Source organism: Pteronotus mesoamericanus, unplaced genomic scaffold (genome assembly GCF_021234165.1).
Source record: "Pteronotus mesoamericanus isolate MK-2021 breed Mesoamerican mustached bat unplaced genomic scaffold, CSHL_Meso_final contig_164, whole genome shotgun sequence".
Classification (NCBI taxonomy): Eukaryota; Metazoa; Chordata; class Mammalia; order Chiroptera; family Mormoopidae; genus Pteronotus; species Pteronotus mesoamericanus.
In genome coordinates, this window is record NW_026555065.1 from 3690160 (window position 1) to 3711368 (window position 21209).

General features: G+C 35.4%; 1 protein-coding gene and 1 pseudogene across 5 annotated transcripts in view; one reads left to right on the forward strand and one right to left on the reverse strand.

Moving 5' to 3' along the window:
• The window catches only part of DPP8 (dipeptidyl peptidase 8), a 52881-nt gene that overhangs the window by 5047 nt on the left and 26625 nt on the right, over positions 1–21209 (forward strand). For all 5 annotated transcript variants that reach the window (XM_054565274.1, XM_054565272.1, XM_054565271.1 and 2 more), the window contains 7 exons: positions 170–439; positions 4606–4718; positions 6733–6906; positions 7716–7884; positions 14907–15017; positions 16301–16429; positions 17201–17262. In XM_054565274.1, the coding sequence (XP_054421249.1) occupies positions 181–439; positions 4606–4718; positions 6733–6906; positions 7716–7884; positions 14907–15017; positions 16301–16429; positions 17201–17262 (1017 nt within the window). In that variant the 5' untranslated portion in view covers positions 170–180. The remainder of the gene's footprint in view (positions 1–169; positions 440–4605; positions 4719–6732; positions 6907–7715; positions 7885–14906; positions 15018–16300; positions 16430–17200; positions 17263–21209) is intronic.
• LOC129064413 (40S ribosomal protein S20-like) lies at positions 11365–11722 on the reverse strand (annotated as a pseudogene).

Below are 21209 nucleotides of genomic sequence, written 5' to 3' on the forward strand. Positions count from 1 at the left end.
AAGTTTCAAACTGCAACCCCAAAGACTTCCCATTGCATTCGTTCTGGTAGGGTGGACGTCCCTGTCAGACTGTCATTCTGATTAGGCAGATGTCCCTGTCAGACTGTCATTCTGATTAGTATAAGAGAAGGCAGGCCTGAGGACAGCTTCATGTGCTTTGTTTTTCTAGGAAAATGCAACATGGCAGCAGCAATGGAAACAGAACAGCTGGGTGTTGAGATCTTTGAAACTGCAGAGTGTGAGGAGAATATTGAATCAGGGGATCGGCCTAAATTAGAGCCGTTTTATGTTGAGCGATATTCCTGGAGTCAGCTTAAAAAGCTGCTTGCTGATACCAGAAAGTATCATGGCTACATGATGGCTAAGGCGCCACATGATTTTATGTTTGTGAAGAGGAATGATCCAGATGGGCCTCATTCAGACAGGATCTATTACCTTGGTGAGTATGAAGTCAGTTTCTGAGAGAAAATGCTTTATGGATTCAAACTTAGAAGATAGATACAATTGGTGAATAAATAAATGCGTCAGTGATGGTACCATTAAAGGAAAAAAAGCTGCTTTGAAGAACTACAGTTTTGGTGCTGTTTTAATTTTGATTTGTCCCATAAACTTTATTTTACTTTCAGGTAACAAATAGATTGACCATGATCGTATTTTCAACATCAAAGTTAAAGATGCCAGAAGTTACCTTCCTAAAGCTAGTTCAAAAATGCCTTTCCTTAGTAATGGTCAGATTAGGAATACAAACTGTAAAACCATTAGTTTGTTCCCACTTTTAACAGGTACTGCTTTCATTTTTTTTAAGCCAAGACTGGTTTTGATCTCTTCTTCCTAAGTCCATTCACTCCATGTTTAAGGTCTTTAAATTAAATATATTATACCACCGATTAATTTTTTTGTTTATTAAATTTTTAAACAGGTTTCCTCTTCTTTCTCATGTGTGTGTATTTTAAGAGATATTCTCTGCAGAAATTCATATTGGTAATTATAGATTCATTCTTTTAAAAAAACAAAAAACAAAAAAAAACCCCAACTCCAGAGTATTCCTTTATATAATCGTGCCATATTTTATTTAACCAGACCTCTAGTAATGGGCATTTAGGTTTTTCTGTTTTGATATTACAAAAGATGACATAGGGTCCAAGCCAGCGTGGCTCCATTGGAGCATCATCCTGTGAACCCAAAGGTCATGGGCTTGATTCCTAGTTGGGACACATGGCCTGGGTTGCAGGTTCAGTCCCTGGTTGGTGCATGTGAGGGGTGGCTGATGGATATGTATCACTGACGACAGTGATTCTCTCTCTATTAAAAAAAAAAAAAATGAGTGAACATCACTGTATTAGATCATTTTGTATATGTGCGAGTTTACTTATAGAACTATTTCTAAAGAGTGGAATTGCTGGGACAAAAGTGCATATATTCTGAATTTTGATTGATATTGCCAAATTGCCCTTCCAATGAGGTTATAGAGTTTATATTTCTATCAGCATTGAGTATATTTCTACACACTTGTATCAACAGAGAGTAATAAAAATTTTTTATCTTTTTTTTTCAGTCTGTTTAGTGAACAGCAGTCTCAGTGTAGGTTTTTTAAATTGAAATATAATTGACATAACATACTAGTTTCAGATATACAACATAATGATTCAATATTTGTATGCATTGCAAAATGATCACCATAGTAAGTCTAGTTAACATTAGTTTCTTACATGGTTAACAAAAAATATTTTTTTCTTGTGATTAGAATTTTTAAGATCTTCTCTTTTAGCAACTTTCAAATATGCAATACAGTATTAACTATAGTCAACATGCTGTATATTTCATCCCCATATCCCATTGCAGTATTAATTTACATTTCTCATATGAATGAGGTTGGACATCTTTTCACATATTTAGAATACATATGTATTTCTTTTTCTGTGACCCATTTATAATCATTGTCTATTACTGTGTTGTGGGTTTTTTTTTTTTTATTTAACTTAAAGCATTTTTTAGTATAAATGAGGTAATTAATTCATTCTGGTATTTTCCTTTGAGGTTTAATTTGTTTTTTGCCTTTTCATGTCTTTTGCCATGTAGAAACTCTTGATTTTTTTTTTGGAATTAAATTTTTATTTTTATGTAGTTTAGTGTCATATCTACAGAGGCTTTCCCTACTCTAACAATATATTTTTTAAGAAATCTTTATGTGTTTATTTTTTTAGATTTTATTTTTAGAGAGGGGAAAAAGAGGGAGAGAAAAATACCTGTGTTCAAGAGATTCATCTTGAACATGGGGGGTTGCCTCTCACATGCTGCCAACTGGAACCTGGCCCAAAACCCAGGCACATGCCCCAGTTGGGAATCAAACAAGTAATCTTTACCTTTTCCGGTCGGCACTCAATCCACTGAGCCACACCAGCCAGGGCAAGAAATCTCTATATATTTTGGATGTTCTATTTTGTTCCATTGATCTGTCTGTTGTGCCAATATTATGCTGCTATTATTATTGTCGTAACTCTATATGTTGTACTGTTTGATAGCACTAGCCACTTTTCATCACTCTCTTTCATTTTATTTATTTAATTTTTTTTTACTATTTTTGTTTGCTTGTTTTTCTGTGAACTTCAAATTAGCTTGTATAGCACCTTCTCCCAAATTCTGTTTATATGGCTTATGATTGCATTATATTTATAGATAAAGTTAGGGGAAAGTGACAGTCTTTAGAATATTGAGCTTTTCAAAAAGTTGTATGCCTTTTTATTTGTTCAACTCTTATATCCATTTGAATTTAAAAGTTTTTCTCAATATAAATCCATCGTTTTAAATTTTCTAATATACTTCAAACAGTTAATAATTAGTATATTACCAGAAAAGAAGCAGTGGGAAAAGCCCATTTTGTGCCTACACAGATGGCGTGTGTGTTTATAGAATGCTTTGGAAATTTTAAAGAATTTTAAATTACAGTTGACATTCAATATTATATTAGTTTCAGGTGTACAGCATAGTGGTTAGACATGTATAGAACTTAAGCGATTCCCCACCCATGACACCATGACTTGGAAATGTGTATTGTTCATGGATGAAGACGAGGAAAACATTACAGAATAAGGAGGAGTTTCAAGAGGGGCAACTGAAACGATTACGGGGAATGGCTCTCATTTGACGATAGCTGAGAACCAATTATTTTGTTGCTTTTTTTAAAAGATTTTATTCATTTTCAGAGAGCGGGAAAGGGAAGGACAAAGAGAGAGAGAGAGAAACATTGATATGTGGTTGTCTCCCCTGTGCCCCCTTCTGGGAACCTGGCCTGCAACCCAGCCATGTGCCCTAGGCTGGGAATCAAACCCACCACCCTTTGGTTTGCAGGCTGGCACTCAATCCACCGAGCCACACCAGCTAGGAGCAATTTTTTTCATATTTGAGAGCTGAAGGCTCTTAGGAGAGGGCTTAAGGAGGATATGATCACATTTATTGTAGTAAAATTATAAGTGGTAGAGATAGGTAACTGCAATCTTAAGAATTCTATAACAGAGTAGCTCTGGAATATACAAAGTAGATTTATGGCAAAAGCGTGTGCTGAAGTAAATGTCAGCTGATATTTAAGTTTTTACTCCAAAAGGCAACACCAATTAAAAGGTTTAAGAAAAGTTTAGGAGAATAAGGGGAAAAGGAAGATAGGGATGTTTCAGGGCTCTTCAACCTTTGCAAGGGTTAATGTGGAAGTTACCATGCCCTTCCACATACTATCTTCTCTGCCTTTAAAAGAGGCACCATGCTGAGACTCTGTTCCACTGAAGAGTTTCTTGATCTATGAGATTTATTTTCTCTTTCTTTCACTCTCTCCTAGCTTTTTGGAGGTGATACCTTTCTAACACCATTTAGGGTGCAAAGGCTTTTTTTACTTTGAGTTTTTGTTGGTTCGCATCTTCAAAACCAAAGTGTGTCAATATTTCTGTTACTTTTGTATGTAGCTCCTTGTACACTGCTGTGATCTTCCCATTCAGTTATTGCATGACAGATTTGGATTCTACTTAATACAGACTTCTTTCCTTCACCGTTCCCCAATAAAAGAGATTTTTAGCAAATCAGAGAGCAGATTCTGTGCTGTTTTGAGTACACTTTCATTTGAAACTCATTAGTGATTACATTTATGGTGAAGAAAAACTAGAATTTAGTTTCTTCTCTCTCTCTCTCTCTCTCTCTCTCTCTCTCTCTCTCTCTCTCTCTCTAACGGCCCAGAAAAAGAAGAAATTTAGTATAATCTGAGGTTGTTACAAAGCACACTCATTTGGAATCTCATGAATCTGTTGCCACCTTGTAAGAGACTAACAATTTTCAGAAAAACTAAAATGATACTTGTCCTTATACCAACTTATATCCTTTTATGTTTGTTTTGAGAGGGACTAAAATCTGAATATCAGAATGAATCATGAGCAATTTTCTGTGAAGTCCGAGTTTTATTGCGGCAAATTCCCATGGCATGTGGCACGTGCATCTCCTACTTGTTAATGTTTGTTATAGATCCCATAGAGTATAAAAATTTGCAGATATAGAATGCATTAGGTACTTACTACTACGATTGCAGTAGATAGCTATTTTTAAAAAGGTTGTTTTCTCTTATAGCTATGTCTGGTGAGAACAGAGAAAATACACTGTTTTATTCTGAAATTCCCAAAACCATCAACAAAGCAGCAGTCTTACTGCTTTCTTGGAAGCCTCTTTTGGATCTTTTTCAGGTAGGATTAGACATTGTTATTCCTGTGATTTGATGTATGTTTTTAGCATTCATTTAGAGGCAGAAATTCAAATGGGCTTTTATATTTGAAGTAGATGTGAATCGGAGGACATACTTTGATTATATGAATCTTTTGCAACTTACTGAGTCTTGTTTTATGGTCCAGAATATGGTTCTTCTTGGTAAATGTTCTGTGTTCACTTGAAAAGAATATGTGTTCTTCTATTGTTGGGTGTATAAATGATCATTACATCAAATTGGTGTATTATATTGTTTGAGTCTTCAGTGTCCTTACTGATTTTGTTTGTTCTATCAGTTATTGAAAGAGAATATTGAACTCTCCCACCATAATTGTAGATTTGACCATTTTTCCTTGTAGTTCTATTAGTTTTTGCTTTATTCTTTTGAAACTTTCATAAGTGGATGGGATTTTTGTGTCCTCCTGATAAACTGAGTCCTTTATTGTTAGGAAATGACCTTCTTTGTTTGTGGCAATATTCTTTACTGTGAAATTTTACTTTAATATTAATATAGCCACTCCAGCTTTCTTTTGCTTAATGTTAACATGTAATATTCTTTTGCATTCTTCTGTTTTTTTAACCAGCTTTATTAAGATATAATTCACATACCATGAAATTCACTTTAAGTGTACAGTTCAATGGTTCTTAGTGTATTCACAGAGTTATACATTAATTATCACAATCTAATTTTAGAACATTTTATCATCCCCAAAAGAAACCCATTAGCAGTCACACCCCATATCCCCACCCTCTCTACCCACAGGCCTAGGCAACACTAATCTACTTTGAGTCACTATAGATTTACTTATACAATATGTGGGCCTTCATGACTGGTTTCACTTAACACAGTATTTCCTGGATTCATCCTCTTTGTAGCAAATAGCAATACTTCATTTATTTTTATGGCTGATTAATATTCCATTGTGTGGTTTTACAGTAGTTCCACCTCCCACCCTTATCTGTAGGGTATACATTCCAAGACCCCCAATGGATTCCTGAAACCACAGATAGTACTGAGCCTTATATATACTATGTTTTCCTATACATATGCTACAGCTTATGTATACCTCTGGTAAAGTTTAATTTATATAAATTAGGTACAGTAAGAGCCCTGGCCTGTGTGGCTCAGTGGTTGGAGTGTTGGCCTGTAAACTGAAAGTTCAGTAGTTTGATTATTGGTCAGGCTACATAGTTAGTTTGCAGGTTTGATCCCTGGCTGGGGCGCATACAAGAGGCACCTGATTGATGTTTCTCTCTCACATCTCCTCTCTCTACCCCCTCACCCTTTCTTTCTCTTTAAAATCAATAAACATATCCTCAGGTGAGGATTTAAAGAAAGATATTTAAAAAGAAGTGATACAATGAAGACAAGAAGCTAGGGGAACTTTTACCAGGATTCCAAGGTTGTTCCTTTTTTAACCTTGTCTAACATTATTTCAGGTTTGCAATTACACCTCTGTATTTGCCATCTTTGAAAACAATGTTTGCTTTCAGTGTATTGGCTTAATTTCGGAGTGATACATTCTTAACAAGAAGTACATTATCTAGATCTCTCTCTTTTTTTTTTTTAATTTTGAGAGAGAGAAACATTGATTTGTTCTATTTATTTTTGATTCTTGTTTGTGCCCTTCTTGAAGAAATTAAGCTCCTTGCTCAAAGTCAGATTTCTATTGAGGGTCAAAGCCTAGACTCAGACCTCCTAACTGCATGTGAAACCACCAAGTAACATTTCAGTAATGTAAAAGATCCTGAATGCCAAGCCAAGGTGATGAGATGTAATTCTTGTTCTCAAATGTATGTAACAATCATCTAGAGACCCTTTACCAAGAAATCTTTCAGCAGACTTCCTCAAATTAATCTGCTTAAAGTTGCTGGCAAATTTTGGGGTCACTCAAAATGTAGACTTAGTAATATTGGAAATGCTAGAATTTCAGTGCTAAAAGCAAAAAGCAAGTTTTCAGAAGATTGAAACAGGTGATTTTTCTTTTGCATTAGGCAACACTAGATTATGGAATGTATTCTCGAGAAGAAGAACTATTAAGAGAAAGAAAACGCATTGGGACAGTTGGAATTGCTTCTTACGATTATCACCAAGGAAGTGGAACATTTCTCTTTCAAGCTGGTAGTGGAATATATCACGTAAAAGATGGAGGGCCACAGGGATTTACTGTAAGTTGGTAATATTACTCATTAAATCAGTCTGTTTTGGGGGTCCTAAAGGTTATTTACACCCAAATCAGAAAATCAAACCGAAATATTCTGTTTACCCATCAACTAAGACTACTACATTTATTAGTAAAGAAAAGAAATTTGGGTGTTAATTCCCGATTTTTTTAAGAGTTCCTTTTTCTAATGACATTAATATACAGTTTTTAAATGCTACAAACACTTGCTACCTAAGAAAATGTAGTAGAGGGCATCAGTGCCCACTTTCCAAGTAAGTGCTGAGAGAGGTTTGGGAGGATACTATCACAAGGCAATATATTTTTGGTATCCTTAAAAGCTTAATTAATCTTAATAAATGATTTAAATGTTTGGTTTTTTTCCAGGCAACTTTTTATGTGCTACTAGAACTATTCTTTTGATAGAATTGTGATAATCCTGGCTTTCATGACATTTTTATGAGCCAACTATTTTATATTGGTAAAATTAATTTGAAATGTTTAATAAATAAGTGTTTAATAAAAGTATTGCATAGATAATAACTATTCTATTAAACAGGGTTGGATGATAAAATTTATGAAGGGCTATTATATCATCTTTATATCCTCTCCTGTTATATTCAGCTTTCTAATTTATAGTTTAAAAAAAATGAGTCCTTCCTTATAAGTTAAGGTATATGAAAATATTTTTTCTGGGGTACAATTATCATGGTTGACATTTTACTTGGAATTATTGTTTATTTTACAGGAAGAGTACTGTCAAATGAGTATGTATGTATTAACCTGTTTCTTGCCTTAAAATGTTTACTTTTCTAGCAACAACCCTTACGGCCAAATTTAGTGGAGACTAGTTGCCCCAACATTAGGATGGATCCAAAATTATGCCCAGCAGATCCAGACTGGATTGCTTTTATACATAGCAATGATATTTGGATATCCAACATTGTAACCAGAGAAGAAAGAAGGCTCACCTATGTGCACAATGGTAATGATAGTTCTTGAAATCCACTTTTCTGAAAAGTATTTTTAAAATGTAATTTGCTTTTGCTTACATTTTGAAAATGAAGCAAAGTGGATAATCTTTATACTTTAAATTCAAATCACTGAAATTAAAAAAGAAAACAGCGCAGAGAGTAAGTGGTATGTATTACCTGTGTAATACCACCTTGTTTTAATGTTTGTTTCCAGACAGCACAGCAGTAGTAGCGCCCCTGACATGATTCTTCTTTTAGCCAGATGAGAGTGCCAAAATTTCCCCGAGCTGTTTAACATAAAATTTTAAACAGAAAATAAACTAATACTATAAGAACTACCTGGAAATTTATCTCCCCTTTTTGGAGAGCCTACTTAGTTATTTTGTCATAATAGGAAATACAGAACTTTGTAGAACTGTGTGCATTGTGGAAATACTTAATTTTTATTGAGGTGACTGTAATAATTCTAAGCACTACTCACAGCACAGAAAAGATATGGATGTTTTCCTCTAAAGCTTTCACGCAAATGAAAGATGGGAAATAATGTATTGCTTTTTCTTTGAATATGTGAAACAGCTTAAAGATAAACTCCATAATGAAGAATCATCACTCTGAAAATTTATTTGTCCAACTTTTGCTTAATGTTCACAAAGTTGATTTATTAGGCATCTTCCTTAATAAGTTCTTTTAAAATACAATAATGACAGCAAACATATTTTCTTCTTTAGAATAGTAAGTATTGTAGAAAAAGCCTTTTCCTGAAGAATTGATAGAAAGACCACTGAGTTAGGAGTCAAAAAATCTGTTCTATTTGTCAGTCAACCAAAATACATTAAGTTCCTGTGTGCCAGACATTGTCACAGGAGCTAATGAGTTGAATAAACCATAGATCTGGCCCTTGAGGAAACCATATAAACAAATGACAATGAAATGGAATTATGATAAGCTAATATAGAGTGTTATAAGAGCACCATAGAGGGGTAGTGATCAGGAAAGGCGTCTCAGAAGAGATGACACCTTAACTGGTGTTAAATGACTGCACAATAGCTAGTACACTCCAGGTGAGGGGACTGTATGAGGAATGTCTTGATGCAGGAGGTACCATGGTGTGTGTGAGGAGTTAGAAGCAATGTGATGATCCTAAAGCACAGTGCATGAGTCAAGAAGTGGGAATAGGTAAAAATGGCAGATAAGAAAAGCCAGGACAAGGGTAGACTGTATCTCATATAAATGAATGTGGTCTTTATTATTATATGGGGGGTCCATTGAAAAGTTCTAGCAGTTGAGAGGTATGGTCAGAGTCATAGTGTAAATAAATTGTTCAAAATACTTTGCGAAAGTTTTGAGAAGCTCAAGACTAGAGACAGGGACACACAAGCTTGACCATTGCAATTATTCAGGTTTTATGGCCTAAAACTAGAACATAGGATAGAGAGAAGGGGGTGGAGTAGGGAAAATTTTAAGTAAAAAGTACATTTTTGGTGTTTAATGGTTCTCCACTTGGAGTTGGAATTGGAACATATACTAATGGCAGTAGGAAAATTAGGCTGGTAGTAAATCTAGATTGGAAATCCTAGCAATTTTTTTATGTCTCCAACAAATTTTGAATATTCATTATGTCCTAGTTATTGTACTTGAGGCTGGGACTGCAAAGTTCTGATGACAGATTAATTAAAAGTCAAGAAATCTGTTCAAACTATTCAGTCAATCAACAAAAATACATTAAGTTCCTGTATGCCACGCAATGTGGCAGGAACGAAGGATACAGAACTGAGTAAGATGTAGTTCTGGCCCTCAAGAATCTATACTAAAGCATGCTTTAGTCTTTTTTTTTTTTCAGCCTGTAGAATTGTTTTCCACCCAGCATTATTGTGAAGATCGGCAGAATTCAAAGTAGACAGCACTGAAACCCTGTAAAATTTTGTAATAGTGATTTTATTTTTTTCTTTTGTGTACGTGTAGGTATGTGGTATATTTATTATTTTCAGGATTAGTATAGTTGTTAAAAATACAGTCTAGAACCAGACCATCTAGATTTGAGTCCCAGATCTACCATTTTTTACCACCATGGCTTTAAGTTATGTAACCTATATCTTTGTTTCTATATCTGTTAAAAAAAAAAGATTAATAACATGTCCCCATAGGGTTTTCATGAGCTTTTAATGAGTTAATATTTGTGAAGTGTTTAGGACATTGTCTGAAACATAGTAAGTGCTATGTCTGTGTTTAGATAGAAAGGTAAGTAGAGAGTGAACATCATCATTCTTATTCCTCTGATTCACAATAGCTTTTCAAGTGAAAGGATGCTTTTAGATGAGTTTAGTCAGTCAGCATGTGCGTGTGTGTTTGTGTTTATTCTCTGCATAGAATGTTAGAGGAACTTAAAGGTAATATTAATACTACCTTTTGCAATCAAGTGATGTTTCTTATTGAGAGAAGATGATAAACATTTATTCATTTAATAAATAACTTAATAATTAAGGTCTGTAATAAGTAATAGGGAGCTACAAATGAGTGGTACTTATTTTCATATTTAAAGAACAATATGAAACAATTTTGAGGTTATAACTTTGGGGTAGTTGAAAGATCCAAGGAAACTGATCACTGGTTTTGGCTATATCATTAATTCCAAGATTTAGAAAACTTTAAAAACTCAAATTAGTTTTCATTAGCTTGGTGCTAAAATTCATTTGGTGGTAAAACCTGACCTGAACTAACCTGAGGATATTTATAATCTTAATCCTACTTAGTGTGCATATTCACATATTTGCTGCAGGAATATTGGTGTATTAGATAACAGGGTATTTGATTACCCCCCTGGAGATGTTACATAATTATATGGTAGATACAGAATACATGAAAAATCCCCAAAACTCTGAGTTCCAAACAGTTCTTTTTTTTTTAAGACGTTATTTATTTCTAGAGAGGGGAAAGAAGGGAGAGGCGGGGAAAGAAACATCAATGTGGGAGAGAAACATCAGTCAGTTTCCCCTTGCATGCCCCTAACCGTGGACTTGGCCCACAACCTGGGCATGTGCCCCTACCAGAAATCAAACTGGCAACCTTTCACCTTGTGGCATGATGCCCAACCCACTGAGCAACACCAGCCAGTGCTCCAAAGACTTCTGAACTCAAAAATTTTGGATAAGGGATCTTTGGTTTATACTACGTATTTATTTCAGACAATATATGGAAAATACAGATAGAAATAATGCGTAAAATTAAAATCACTATGAGATATTACTCTACATTCCCATTAAACTGGCTAAAGCAAAAAGAAAAAGAACATCAAAGATTGGAAAGGCTCTTTCATCATACGTTTCTACTAAGAATATGACATAATACAAATACTTTGGAAAACTGTGGCAGTTTCTTGAAAGTTAAACCTAACACTCATAATACCCAGCCATTCTACTCCTAAGTCATTATTTAAGAGAAATAAAAACACACATCCTCAAAGATTTTTTTTTTCTTAGCAACTGATGGTCAATTTATTTAAAAGGGTGATTTAAGCACCTGCAGTGGTTAGTTACTTCAACCTCGAGTCCTGGCCCAATACTGATGGAAGTAATCTGCTTAACAGAAGGATTGTCCAAGTGGATCCGCATCTGAAAACAATCCCAAGTCTAACACCTTCCCCACAGGGAGTTTTTCTTATAGTGATTCTCAGAGTCTTGGTAGGCATCCAAACTGGTCTTTTCACTTCCCAGTTCTTTTCCTTTGTACCTCTGATCAAGTCAGCACACATATGCTCCAAAGATACTATGTTGCAGTTGGTTAGAGTAATTCTAGTTGGTGACCCGCCACCTCTGGTTCCACTGGTGTTTTCCCAGTCTCTTTAAAAGTCATGGCTGCAGGAGTGGGCAGAATAGAGCTCTGCTGCAGCTGCTACAGCATCTTCCTGAAAGAACTGCAGTGATACTTATAGAAGAATGATCATACCATCTACTTACATAATAGCCAACAGTTGGAAGCAGCCCAGATGTTTATTAACATAAATGGATAAAAGAACTGTGGTATACAGTGAAATGCCACTCAGCAATAAACAGGAAGGAATTGCTGATACATTGATATAACATGATGTTGATACAACAACATTGATGAGTCTCAAAAAGTAGACACACACAAAATAGATACTGTGTAATTTCATTTATATGCTATCCTAGAATATGCAAAACTAATCTAGAGTGATAGAAATCACATCAACAGTTGCTTCTGGGCAAAAAGTCCATTGACTAGGAAGGGGCATGAGAAAGCATTCTCAAGTGTTGAAAGTGTGTGTCTTGACAGGGTATGGTTATACAAGCATATGAATTTTTCAAAAAATAAAACGTACACTAAAGATTTTATAAATCATAAACCAGTTTTTTAAAAAAGCCTATCCATAGTCTCATTATTTGGAGAAAATCACATTTTAGTTTAAATCCCAGTACATTTTTAACATATATATTGGTGTAACATTTTTATAAGTGAAATCACAGTGTACATACCATTTTGTAATATGCTTTTTGAAAAATTCAAAAATATTGTAAACATTTCCCCATGTCATGAATCCTTATGTAATTACATTATGGCTTTGTGGGGTTTTTTTAAAGTATATTGATTGATTATGCTATTACAGTTCTCCCATCTTTTTCCTCTCCTTTATTCCTCTCTGCCTTGTCCCCCTTCCTATCAGTATTTCTCTCCCCCTTAGTTCATGTCCATGGGTCATACAAATAAGTTCTTTGGCTTCTCTATTTCCTATACTATTCTTAACCTCCTCTTGTCTATTTTGTACCTATATTTATGCTTCTTATTCCCTGTACATTTTCCCCAATTCTCTCCCTCCTTTTCCTCACTGATAACCATCCCTGTGATCTCCATTTCTGTGATTCTGCTCCTGTTCTAGTTGTTTGCTTAATTTGTTTTTGTTTTTTAGGTTCAGTTGTTGATAGTTATGTTTGTTGTCCTTTTACTGTTCATAGTTTTGATCTTCTTTTTTCTTAGATAAGTCCCTTTAACATTTCATATAATAAGGACTTGATGATGATGAACTCCTTTAACTTTGCTTTATCTGGGGGAACATTTGATCTGCCCTTCCATTCTAAATGATAGGTTTGCTGGATAGAGTAATCGTAGACGTAGGTCCTTGCCTTTCATGACTTGGATGAAATACTTCTTTCCAGCCCCCTCTTGCCTGTGAAGTTTCTTTTCAGAAATCAGCTGATAGTCTTGTGGAAACTCTTTTTGTAGGTGTTTCCTTTTCTCTTGCGGCTTTTAAGACTCTCTCCTTATCTTCAATCTTGGGTAATGTAATTATGATGTACCTTGGTGTGTGCTTCCTTGGTTCCATCGTCTTTGGGACTCTGAGCCTCCTGGACTTCTGAAAGTCTATTTCCTTGGCCAGATTGGGGGTGTTCTCCTTAATTATTTTTTCAAATAAGCTTTCAATTTCTTATTCGTTCTGGCACCCCTATGATTTGGATGTTGGAAAGCTTAAAGTTGTCCTGGAGGTTCCTAAGTCTCTCCTCATTTTTTGACTTCTTTTTTCTTCATTCTATTCTGGTAAATGTTTATTTTTTCCTTCTCCAAATTGTTGATTTGAGTCCTGATTTCCTTCTCTTCACTGTTAGTTCCTGTATATTTTTCTTTATTTCACTTTGCATAGCCTTCACTTTTTCCTTTATTTTGTGACCATACTCAACCATTTCTGTGAGCATCCTGATTACCAGAGTTTGAACTCTGATAGGTTGGCTATCTCTTCATCACTTAGTTCTGTTTTTGGAGTTTTGATCTGTTCTTTCCTTTGGGCCATATTTCTTTGTCTCAGTGCACCTGTTACGTTGTAAGGGGCAGCGCCTTAGGTATTCACCAGGACCCGGCAACCCATGTTGCTGCATTTTGGCGCTTTATGTGGGGGAGGGGTTAGAGAGGGAACAATGCCATTTGCTTGGTTCTCTCTCTCCGCCTTCAGTCACTTCCCTTGCTACCCACAAGCAAATTGGGTCCTTCTGGTGCTGATTCCCAGGTCGGTGGGTTTGTGTATGTTCTAGGACCCTGTGGGTCTCTCCAGTGAACACTCCTGTGAAGTTGGGAGTTTCTCCCACCCCTGCAACCCTCCACAGGTTTTTACAGTGAGAGGTTTTGAGGCTTTCTTTTCCCATGCTGGACCCTGGGTTGCTCTGTCTTGGTCCCCTGTTGTTCCCCTTGGTTTATCCACATGCAAATGTGAGACTGCCAGCTGCCTTCTCGCCTGCCCAGTCCTCCAGCCATCACCTTGCCGCATCCTCTGCCCCAGCTGCCCACCTCCGCACCTCCTACTGGTCTGGATAAATGTTTCTTCTTTAACTCCTTGGTTGTTGGACTTCCACACAGTTCAGTTTTCTAGCAGTTCTGGTTGTTTTTTGTTTTTAAATTTGTTGTTGTCCTTCTTTTGGTTGTGCAAGGAGGTAGTGTATCTAACCCATGCCTCTGTCTTGGCCAGAAGTCCAGCTTTGTGGTTTTATTGTTTTTGTTTTTAAAGCACAAGTTCCCTTTGAACTATTTGTTGGAAAGTGTAAGTATAAAACAGATCAGAGCCAAGCTGCTCTAGTTAAAGGAGAGGGAGGAGGAATCATGAATTATATGATCTGTAAGACCCATTCTAGGTCTAAAGATCATATAGGAGAGTTACAAGCAACACGGCCCTTTACATGGTTTTTCCATGATTCTAGCTAATTGGGAAAATAACATTATTTATGAAGCATATACAATGGTTCAGACTTTGTTCTCAATGTTTTATGTGAATTAATTCATTTAATCCTCGTAACAACCTTAAAAGGTAGGTTCTTATTCCCATTTACAAATGGGACACTTCAGTGGAATGAGATTAGGTGATTTGCCCAAGGTCAATCAGTAAATGTTGGAGCCCAGATTTGAATTCAGTCCATTTGGCTCCAGAGCTCACCACTATACTACAACAGCCTTTGAAAATAAACTGAATCGTCCTGCTTTGTACCCATGAAAAGGCAGAAAACTTCGTGTGGTAATTTTGCCTTTTATGTTTGTCTAGAACTAGCCAACATGGAAGAGGATCCCAGATCAGCTGGAGTTGCTACCTTTGTTCTTCAAGAAGAATTTGATAGATATTCTGGCTATTGGTGGTGTCCAGAAGCTGAAACAAGTAAGAGGGTTCAAAATAGTATGTTTTAGTTCACTTAAAGTATTTGAGATTCAATTACCAATTCCTTAAGTGAACAGATTCTAAATCCTGATTCATAGATTCCTAAGTGATGAAGATTGAATTCTACTAGTGTTTTTTAGAATATAAAGGCTGTATCTCACCATAATGAAGTCTAATAAAAACAATGGCATTGTGGTTCATTGGTTTAGGCCCTTTAACTCCCCTTGCCAATTTTTCATCTAGAAGCTAGTCTTGGTAATATGGCAAAATACAAAAATACCATACCTTAATTTGTTGTAGGATTGACTAGCAAATCTTTATGAACAAGTGGCCCAGTTAGTGTATGAATGGGTCAGAAAAAGACACAAATTCCTCTTTTTTCTTGGTGAATTTACAACTGCTTGAGAAACAGCTGTCTAAAGCAGTGGCTGACCATGACCCAGTGAAAAGTTTGCTCTATATTCTAATATATTATACAATATACTGTAGCTTTAAAACTAGAAAATATTTTATGAAGCAATACTTATCCTTATGTGTAACATACTCATGTATATATTTTTTGTTGTTGTATTTTTTAACAGTTCTGAGTGATGGTTCTATATTTTAGTTGTAATTTTGATGTCGTTGTATGAAGAGGCAAGCCATGTCTGACAATGCTGCCATCTTGACTAGAACTCATTCTTACTGTATTTTTTAACTGGTTATGACTAATTAATAGATTTCATGACTCACTCACTAATGGATTATAGCTAGCATCTGAACACTTGTCTAGGGGACTATGGAAAAATTATTTTTAAGCCCTGTCTTAGATTTGGACATTTTAAGATGTAAAATGTTTTGCTATAATTGTACTTTTATGAGCAAGATTTTGACATGAATTAGAGAAACTATTCAAAAAACTGGACTCTTTTTAAATAGCCTGTAGTTTGTTGTAGGAAGTATTAAAAATGTAGTTAAATAATTCATTTTTTAATAAGGAATGCACGTTAATGTATGCAAGGACCAAAGTTTTTTAACTTGTGTTTCCCTATTTTAATTATGTATATGTATAGAATTATCTTCAGTTTTTCCCCTCCAAAGGAGTTAATGGTTATTAACTAGTAAGAATGGTTTAGCAGTAACTCATCTTGCTACTGCAAACTAGTGATATTTTCATACATAAAAAGTAGCATATTTTTATATAAATTGTTTTTCCCTTGGGAAATATAATATTAGAAGGAATGATCAGTTATGATTGCTGTCTAGCATAATTCTAAATTTTTAATATTTAAATTCCTTTTAAGCTCCCAGTGGCAACAAAATTCTTAGAATTTTATATGAAGAAAATGATGAATCTGAGGTGGAAATTATTCATGTTACATCTCCTATGTTGGAAACAAGAAGGGCAGATTCATTTCGTTATCCTAAAACAGGTACTGTATTCCATTGGCATTTTTATATTCACTCATTTCTACTTTCCAAACAAGAATCTCTCTGTAGTCATCCGAAGTTATGGTCAACGTTAGTTATTTACACCCTTCATAAGGATGGGTTGTTAAGTATCACTGAGTAGATATTTTAATTTTAGGCCGATGCTTTTTTTTATTTTCAAAGGTGGAGAAGTACACAAAATCGGTCATTTCAAGGAGTGAATAAAAATGTGTCTTTGCTAGGAAATTAAGATTTTTTAAAGGGAGTAAGTTTTTAATAAATTGGTAGGTTTTTTTTCCTGTTTTGCTGTTTATAGCGTTTCAAAATAATACAAAATTTCCCTTTATTTTATATTAACTGTTGATGTTTTTCAGCCTCTTTTAAAATTATTTACTTATTTTTAGTTTTCTCTTTCTTTCTTTTTTTTTTAGAGAGAGGAAGGGAGAGGGAGAAAGAAAAGCATCAATTTGTTGTCCCACTTATTTATGCATTCACTAGTTGATTCTTGTATGTGCCCTGACAGGGGATCACATCTGCAATCCTGGCATATTGGGTTGACACTCTAACCAACTGAGCTACCCAGCTAGGCAGCCTCTTTTTTTTAATCTAAAAACTAAGATTTTGTGATGGAGTTCTGAAATTCTTAAGTGATAAAACTCTGACTCTATAGTAGTCTGACTTAATTAGTGTAAAGAAGTATAAAGATGATTGATCTGGCAAAATTTCAATAATTTTGGATATGCATTACTATTCATTTATGTCTCTTTCTAAAGGCACGGCAAATCCAAAAGTCACTTTTAAGATGTCAGAAATAATTATTGATCCTGAAGGAAGAGTAAGTATAAAATGTTGAGTTGATTTTTTTGTATGTCATTTGACTAGTCAGTCTAGTAGAAATCTTAAGTATACTACCATTTTGGGGGCTTGTTGATCATGATTTCAGGTTGACCTTATTTTCTGCTTTGAAAACTTTCTGCTGGTTCCCAAAATAGGAATATGGGGATATGCACACACGCTACTACTTTCCAGTAGCTTCCCCTCTTTGCATTTGTTAATCCTCCACATCAATATTTTAAAAATGCTTGTTACTGACTGATGAATTACCTTTTGTGTTAGATATATGTTTATAGTATATTATATATTCCACATTTGTAGTTCTGCTTTCCATTTGGACAGTCAAATGCTTATAAGCTGAATGCACACAAGATTAATTATAGACTTAATTAAGACTTATTTAAACAGTTTTATTGAGATCTGATTCACATACAATTTACTCATTTAAAGTTTATAATGGCTTTTAGTATATTCACAGAGTTGTGCAACCATCACTAGAGTCAATTTTAGAATGTATTCATCATCCCAAAAAAGAAACCCCACATCCCTTAACTGTTACCCCTCAATCTCCTCATGCCCCAGCTCTTCGCAACCACTAATCTATTTTCTGTCTGTAGATTTGCCAGTTCTGGACATTTCCTATAAATGGAATCATATAGTATCTAATGTGGTTTATTTCACTTAGCATCATGTTTTTTCATTTTCATTTTTTATTTATTGATTTTTAGAGAGAGAAGGAAACATCGATTTGTCGTTCCACTTATTTATGCATTTATTGGTTGATTCTTGTATGTGCCCTGACAAGGGATTGAACCCGTAAGCTTGGCATATTGGGATGACACTCTAACCAACTGAGCTACCCTGCCAGGGCAGCATCACATTTTGAAGCTCTGTCCATGTTGCATCATGTATTAGTACTTTATTACTTTTTATCACCTAATAATGCATTGTATGGATATAGTACATTTTATTTACCTTCTCATCAGTATGGGTATTTGGGTTGTTTCCACCTTTTGGTTATTATGAATAATGCTATCATGGATGTGTGTGTATAAATTTTTATGTGGGCATACAGTTTTACTTCTCTGGGCTAGATACCTTGGAGTAGAATTGTTGGGTCATATAACTCTGTTTTACCTTTTGAGGAACGACCAAACTGTTTTTCAATGTGGCTGCACTATTTTATATTCCCGCCAGTAGTGTATAAGTTTTCCAATTTTTCCACATCCTCATTAACACTTGTTATTGTTCATCTTATTTATTATAGCCATTCTAGTGGGTTTGAAGTTGTATCTCATTGTGGGTTTGTTTGTTTGTTTGTTTTTGAAAGAGATAGGAGGGGAAGGGAGGGAGAAGGAAAGGGAGAGAAACACTGATGTTTCTCTCAACATCCATCAGTTGCCTCTTGCAGGCCCCCAACAAGGACCTGGCCTGTAACCCAGGCATGTGCCCTGATTGTGAATCAACTGGGGACCTTTAGGTTCGCAGGCCAGTGCTCGATCCACTGAGCAACCCAGCCAGAGCTTATTGTGGTTTTCATTTACATTTTCCTGATGGCTAAATGATACTGTGTATCTTTTCATCTGCTTATTGGCCATTAGTATATCTTCTTTGAAGAACTGTCTAATCAGATCTTTGCCCATTAAAAAAAACACAACTCTTTAAAATTGCATTGGCTAGACTTTTAAAGGAAAAAAGCTTGCTAACCCAGGACTGTTTCACTAATATGTTATAAAAATAATATTTTAGGCTACAATATAGGAAACTAGGTTTGGGTTTCAGCTGTCAGGGGCCTACATCCACCTCCAAACACATTTGCAAGTCAAAATATCACCTGGTCCACTCAAGCTAAGCCCTCCAACCCCAGTAACCCCTGAGTTTTCTTTGACAAAGACATCTGGGGCGAGCGAGTTAGTCCAGTTGTCTTAGAATTGTTTGCAAATATTGTACCCAAAACTGCAGAAAATTTTCGTGCACTTATACAGGAGAAAAAGACATTGGACCCACCACTGGGAACCCTCTCCATTTCAAAGGACACACATTCCATAGAATTATTAAGAAATTTATGATTCAGGGTGGAGACTTCTCAAATCATAATGGGACAAGTGGACAAAATATTTATGGTGAAAAGTTTGAAGATGGAAATTTCTATTAAAACCATGACGAGGAGGGTTTACTGGGCATGGCGAATGCAGACTGCAGTACAAATGGTTCTCAGTTCTTTATCACCACAGTTCCAACTACTCATTTGGATGGGGAAAATGTGATATTTGACCAAGTAATAAAGGAATGGTGTTTTGGCAAGGATTCTGGAAATGTAAACGTGAAAGGTGAAATACCTGCCAAATTGTGTGTTATTGCAGAATGTGGAGTGTTGAAGGAAGGGGACGATTGGGGAATTTTTCCAAAAGATGGTTCTGGTGACAGTCCAGATTTCCCCACAGATGCAGATACAGATTTAAAAGATGTAGATAAAATATTATTAGTAACAGAAGACTTAAAAACAGTTGGAAGTACTTTTTTTTGGTACTTGTTTTCCAGAACTCGGAGATGGCCATTAAATAATACTCAGAGGTTTTAAGATACGTGGAAGGTTCAAAGGCTGTTACTGAGAAGCAGATAGATTGAGGCTGTAACCTGTAGCTTTAAGCTGCTTGCCGAATATTGGCACTTGTAAACTGAAGATTTCTAATTCACAGGGAGCAGTTGACAGTTTTTTGGAGGCTCTTGAAATAGACCCATCAAATACCCAAGCACTGTACCATAGAGCTCAAGGATAGCAAGGATTAAAAGAACATGACCAAACATTGGCTGGGATTAAGAAAGTTTAGGAGATTGCACAGGAAGATAAAGCCAACCAGGCATAATTGCTGAAAGTCATACAAAAAATAAAGGCACAGAAAGATAAAGAGAAGGTAGTGTATGCAAAAGTGTTAGCTTAATAAGAAATTAAGTTATGCTTAAATATTATACATTGATGTATTAAGACAGTAAGAAAATTTAAGGGGTTTTGTCTATTATTTATGATCTTTAATGTGTTTCCTTTGATACTTCAGTTTTCCACTGTTCACAGTTTAGGAATATTGATACTGGTTCACTCTTCTTTTTTTTTTTTTTTAAAGATTTTGTTTATTTATAGAGAGAGGGGAAGGGAGGGAAAAAGGGAGAGAAACATGAACGTGTGGTCGCCTCTCACGTGCCCTCCACTGGGGACCTGGCCTGCGTCCGAGGCATGTGCCCTGACTGGGAATCCAACCAGTGATCCTTTGGTTCACAGGCCGGCACTCAATTCACTGAGCCACACCAGTCAGGGCTTGGTTCACTCTTAATAAAAGTGTTAAAAAGTAAAAAATTAAAATAAAATATATGGAACTAAGAATTATTATTATATAGGAAACTGAGAACTATTATTTTATAGATACTAGAGTCTAAAGGGATTAGACCTTTTTTTACCAGTTGTTATCAAGGGTTCTGTTAGTATAAACTCAGGGAAAAACACTTAGACTGTGCTGATTTTTTTTTTATTTAATTTTTTTTTTAATATTCACCAGAGGACATTTTTCATTGCTTTTAGAGAGAGAGAGAGAGAGTGTGTGAGAGAGAGAAATAGAGAGCGAGAGAAACATCAATTGATTGCCTTCTCATTCACGCCCAGACCAGGGATGAAACCTGTAACATGGGTACATTCACGCTCTGACCAGGAATCGAACCTGCAACCTTTTGGTCTACGGGACACTGCTCCAGCCAACTGAACCACACTGGCCAGGGCTAATTTTATTTTTCAATTACAGTTTTCATTCAGTGTTTTGTATTAATTTCAGGTATATGCATTGTGCTTAGACAATCATACTTTACAAAGTGGTTCCCCTGATTTTTCAAGTACCCACCTGGCACTATATATAGTTATTAAAATGTTATTGATTATATTCCCTATGCTGTACTTTACAT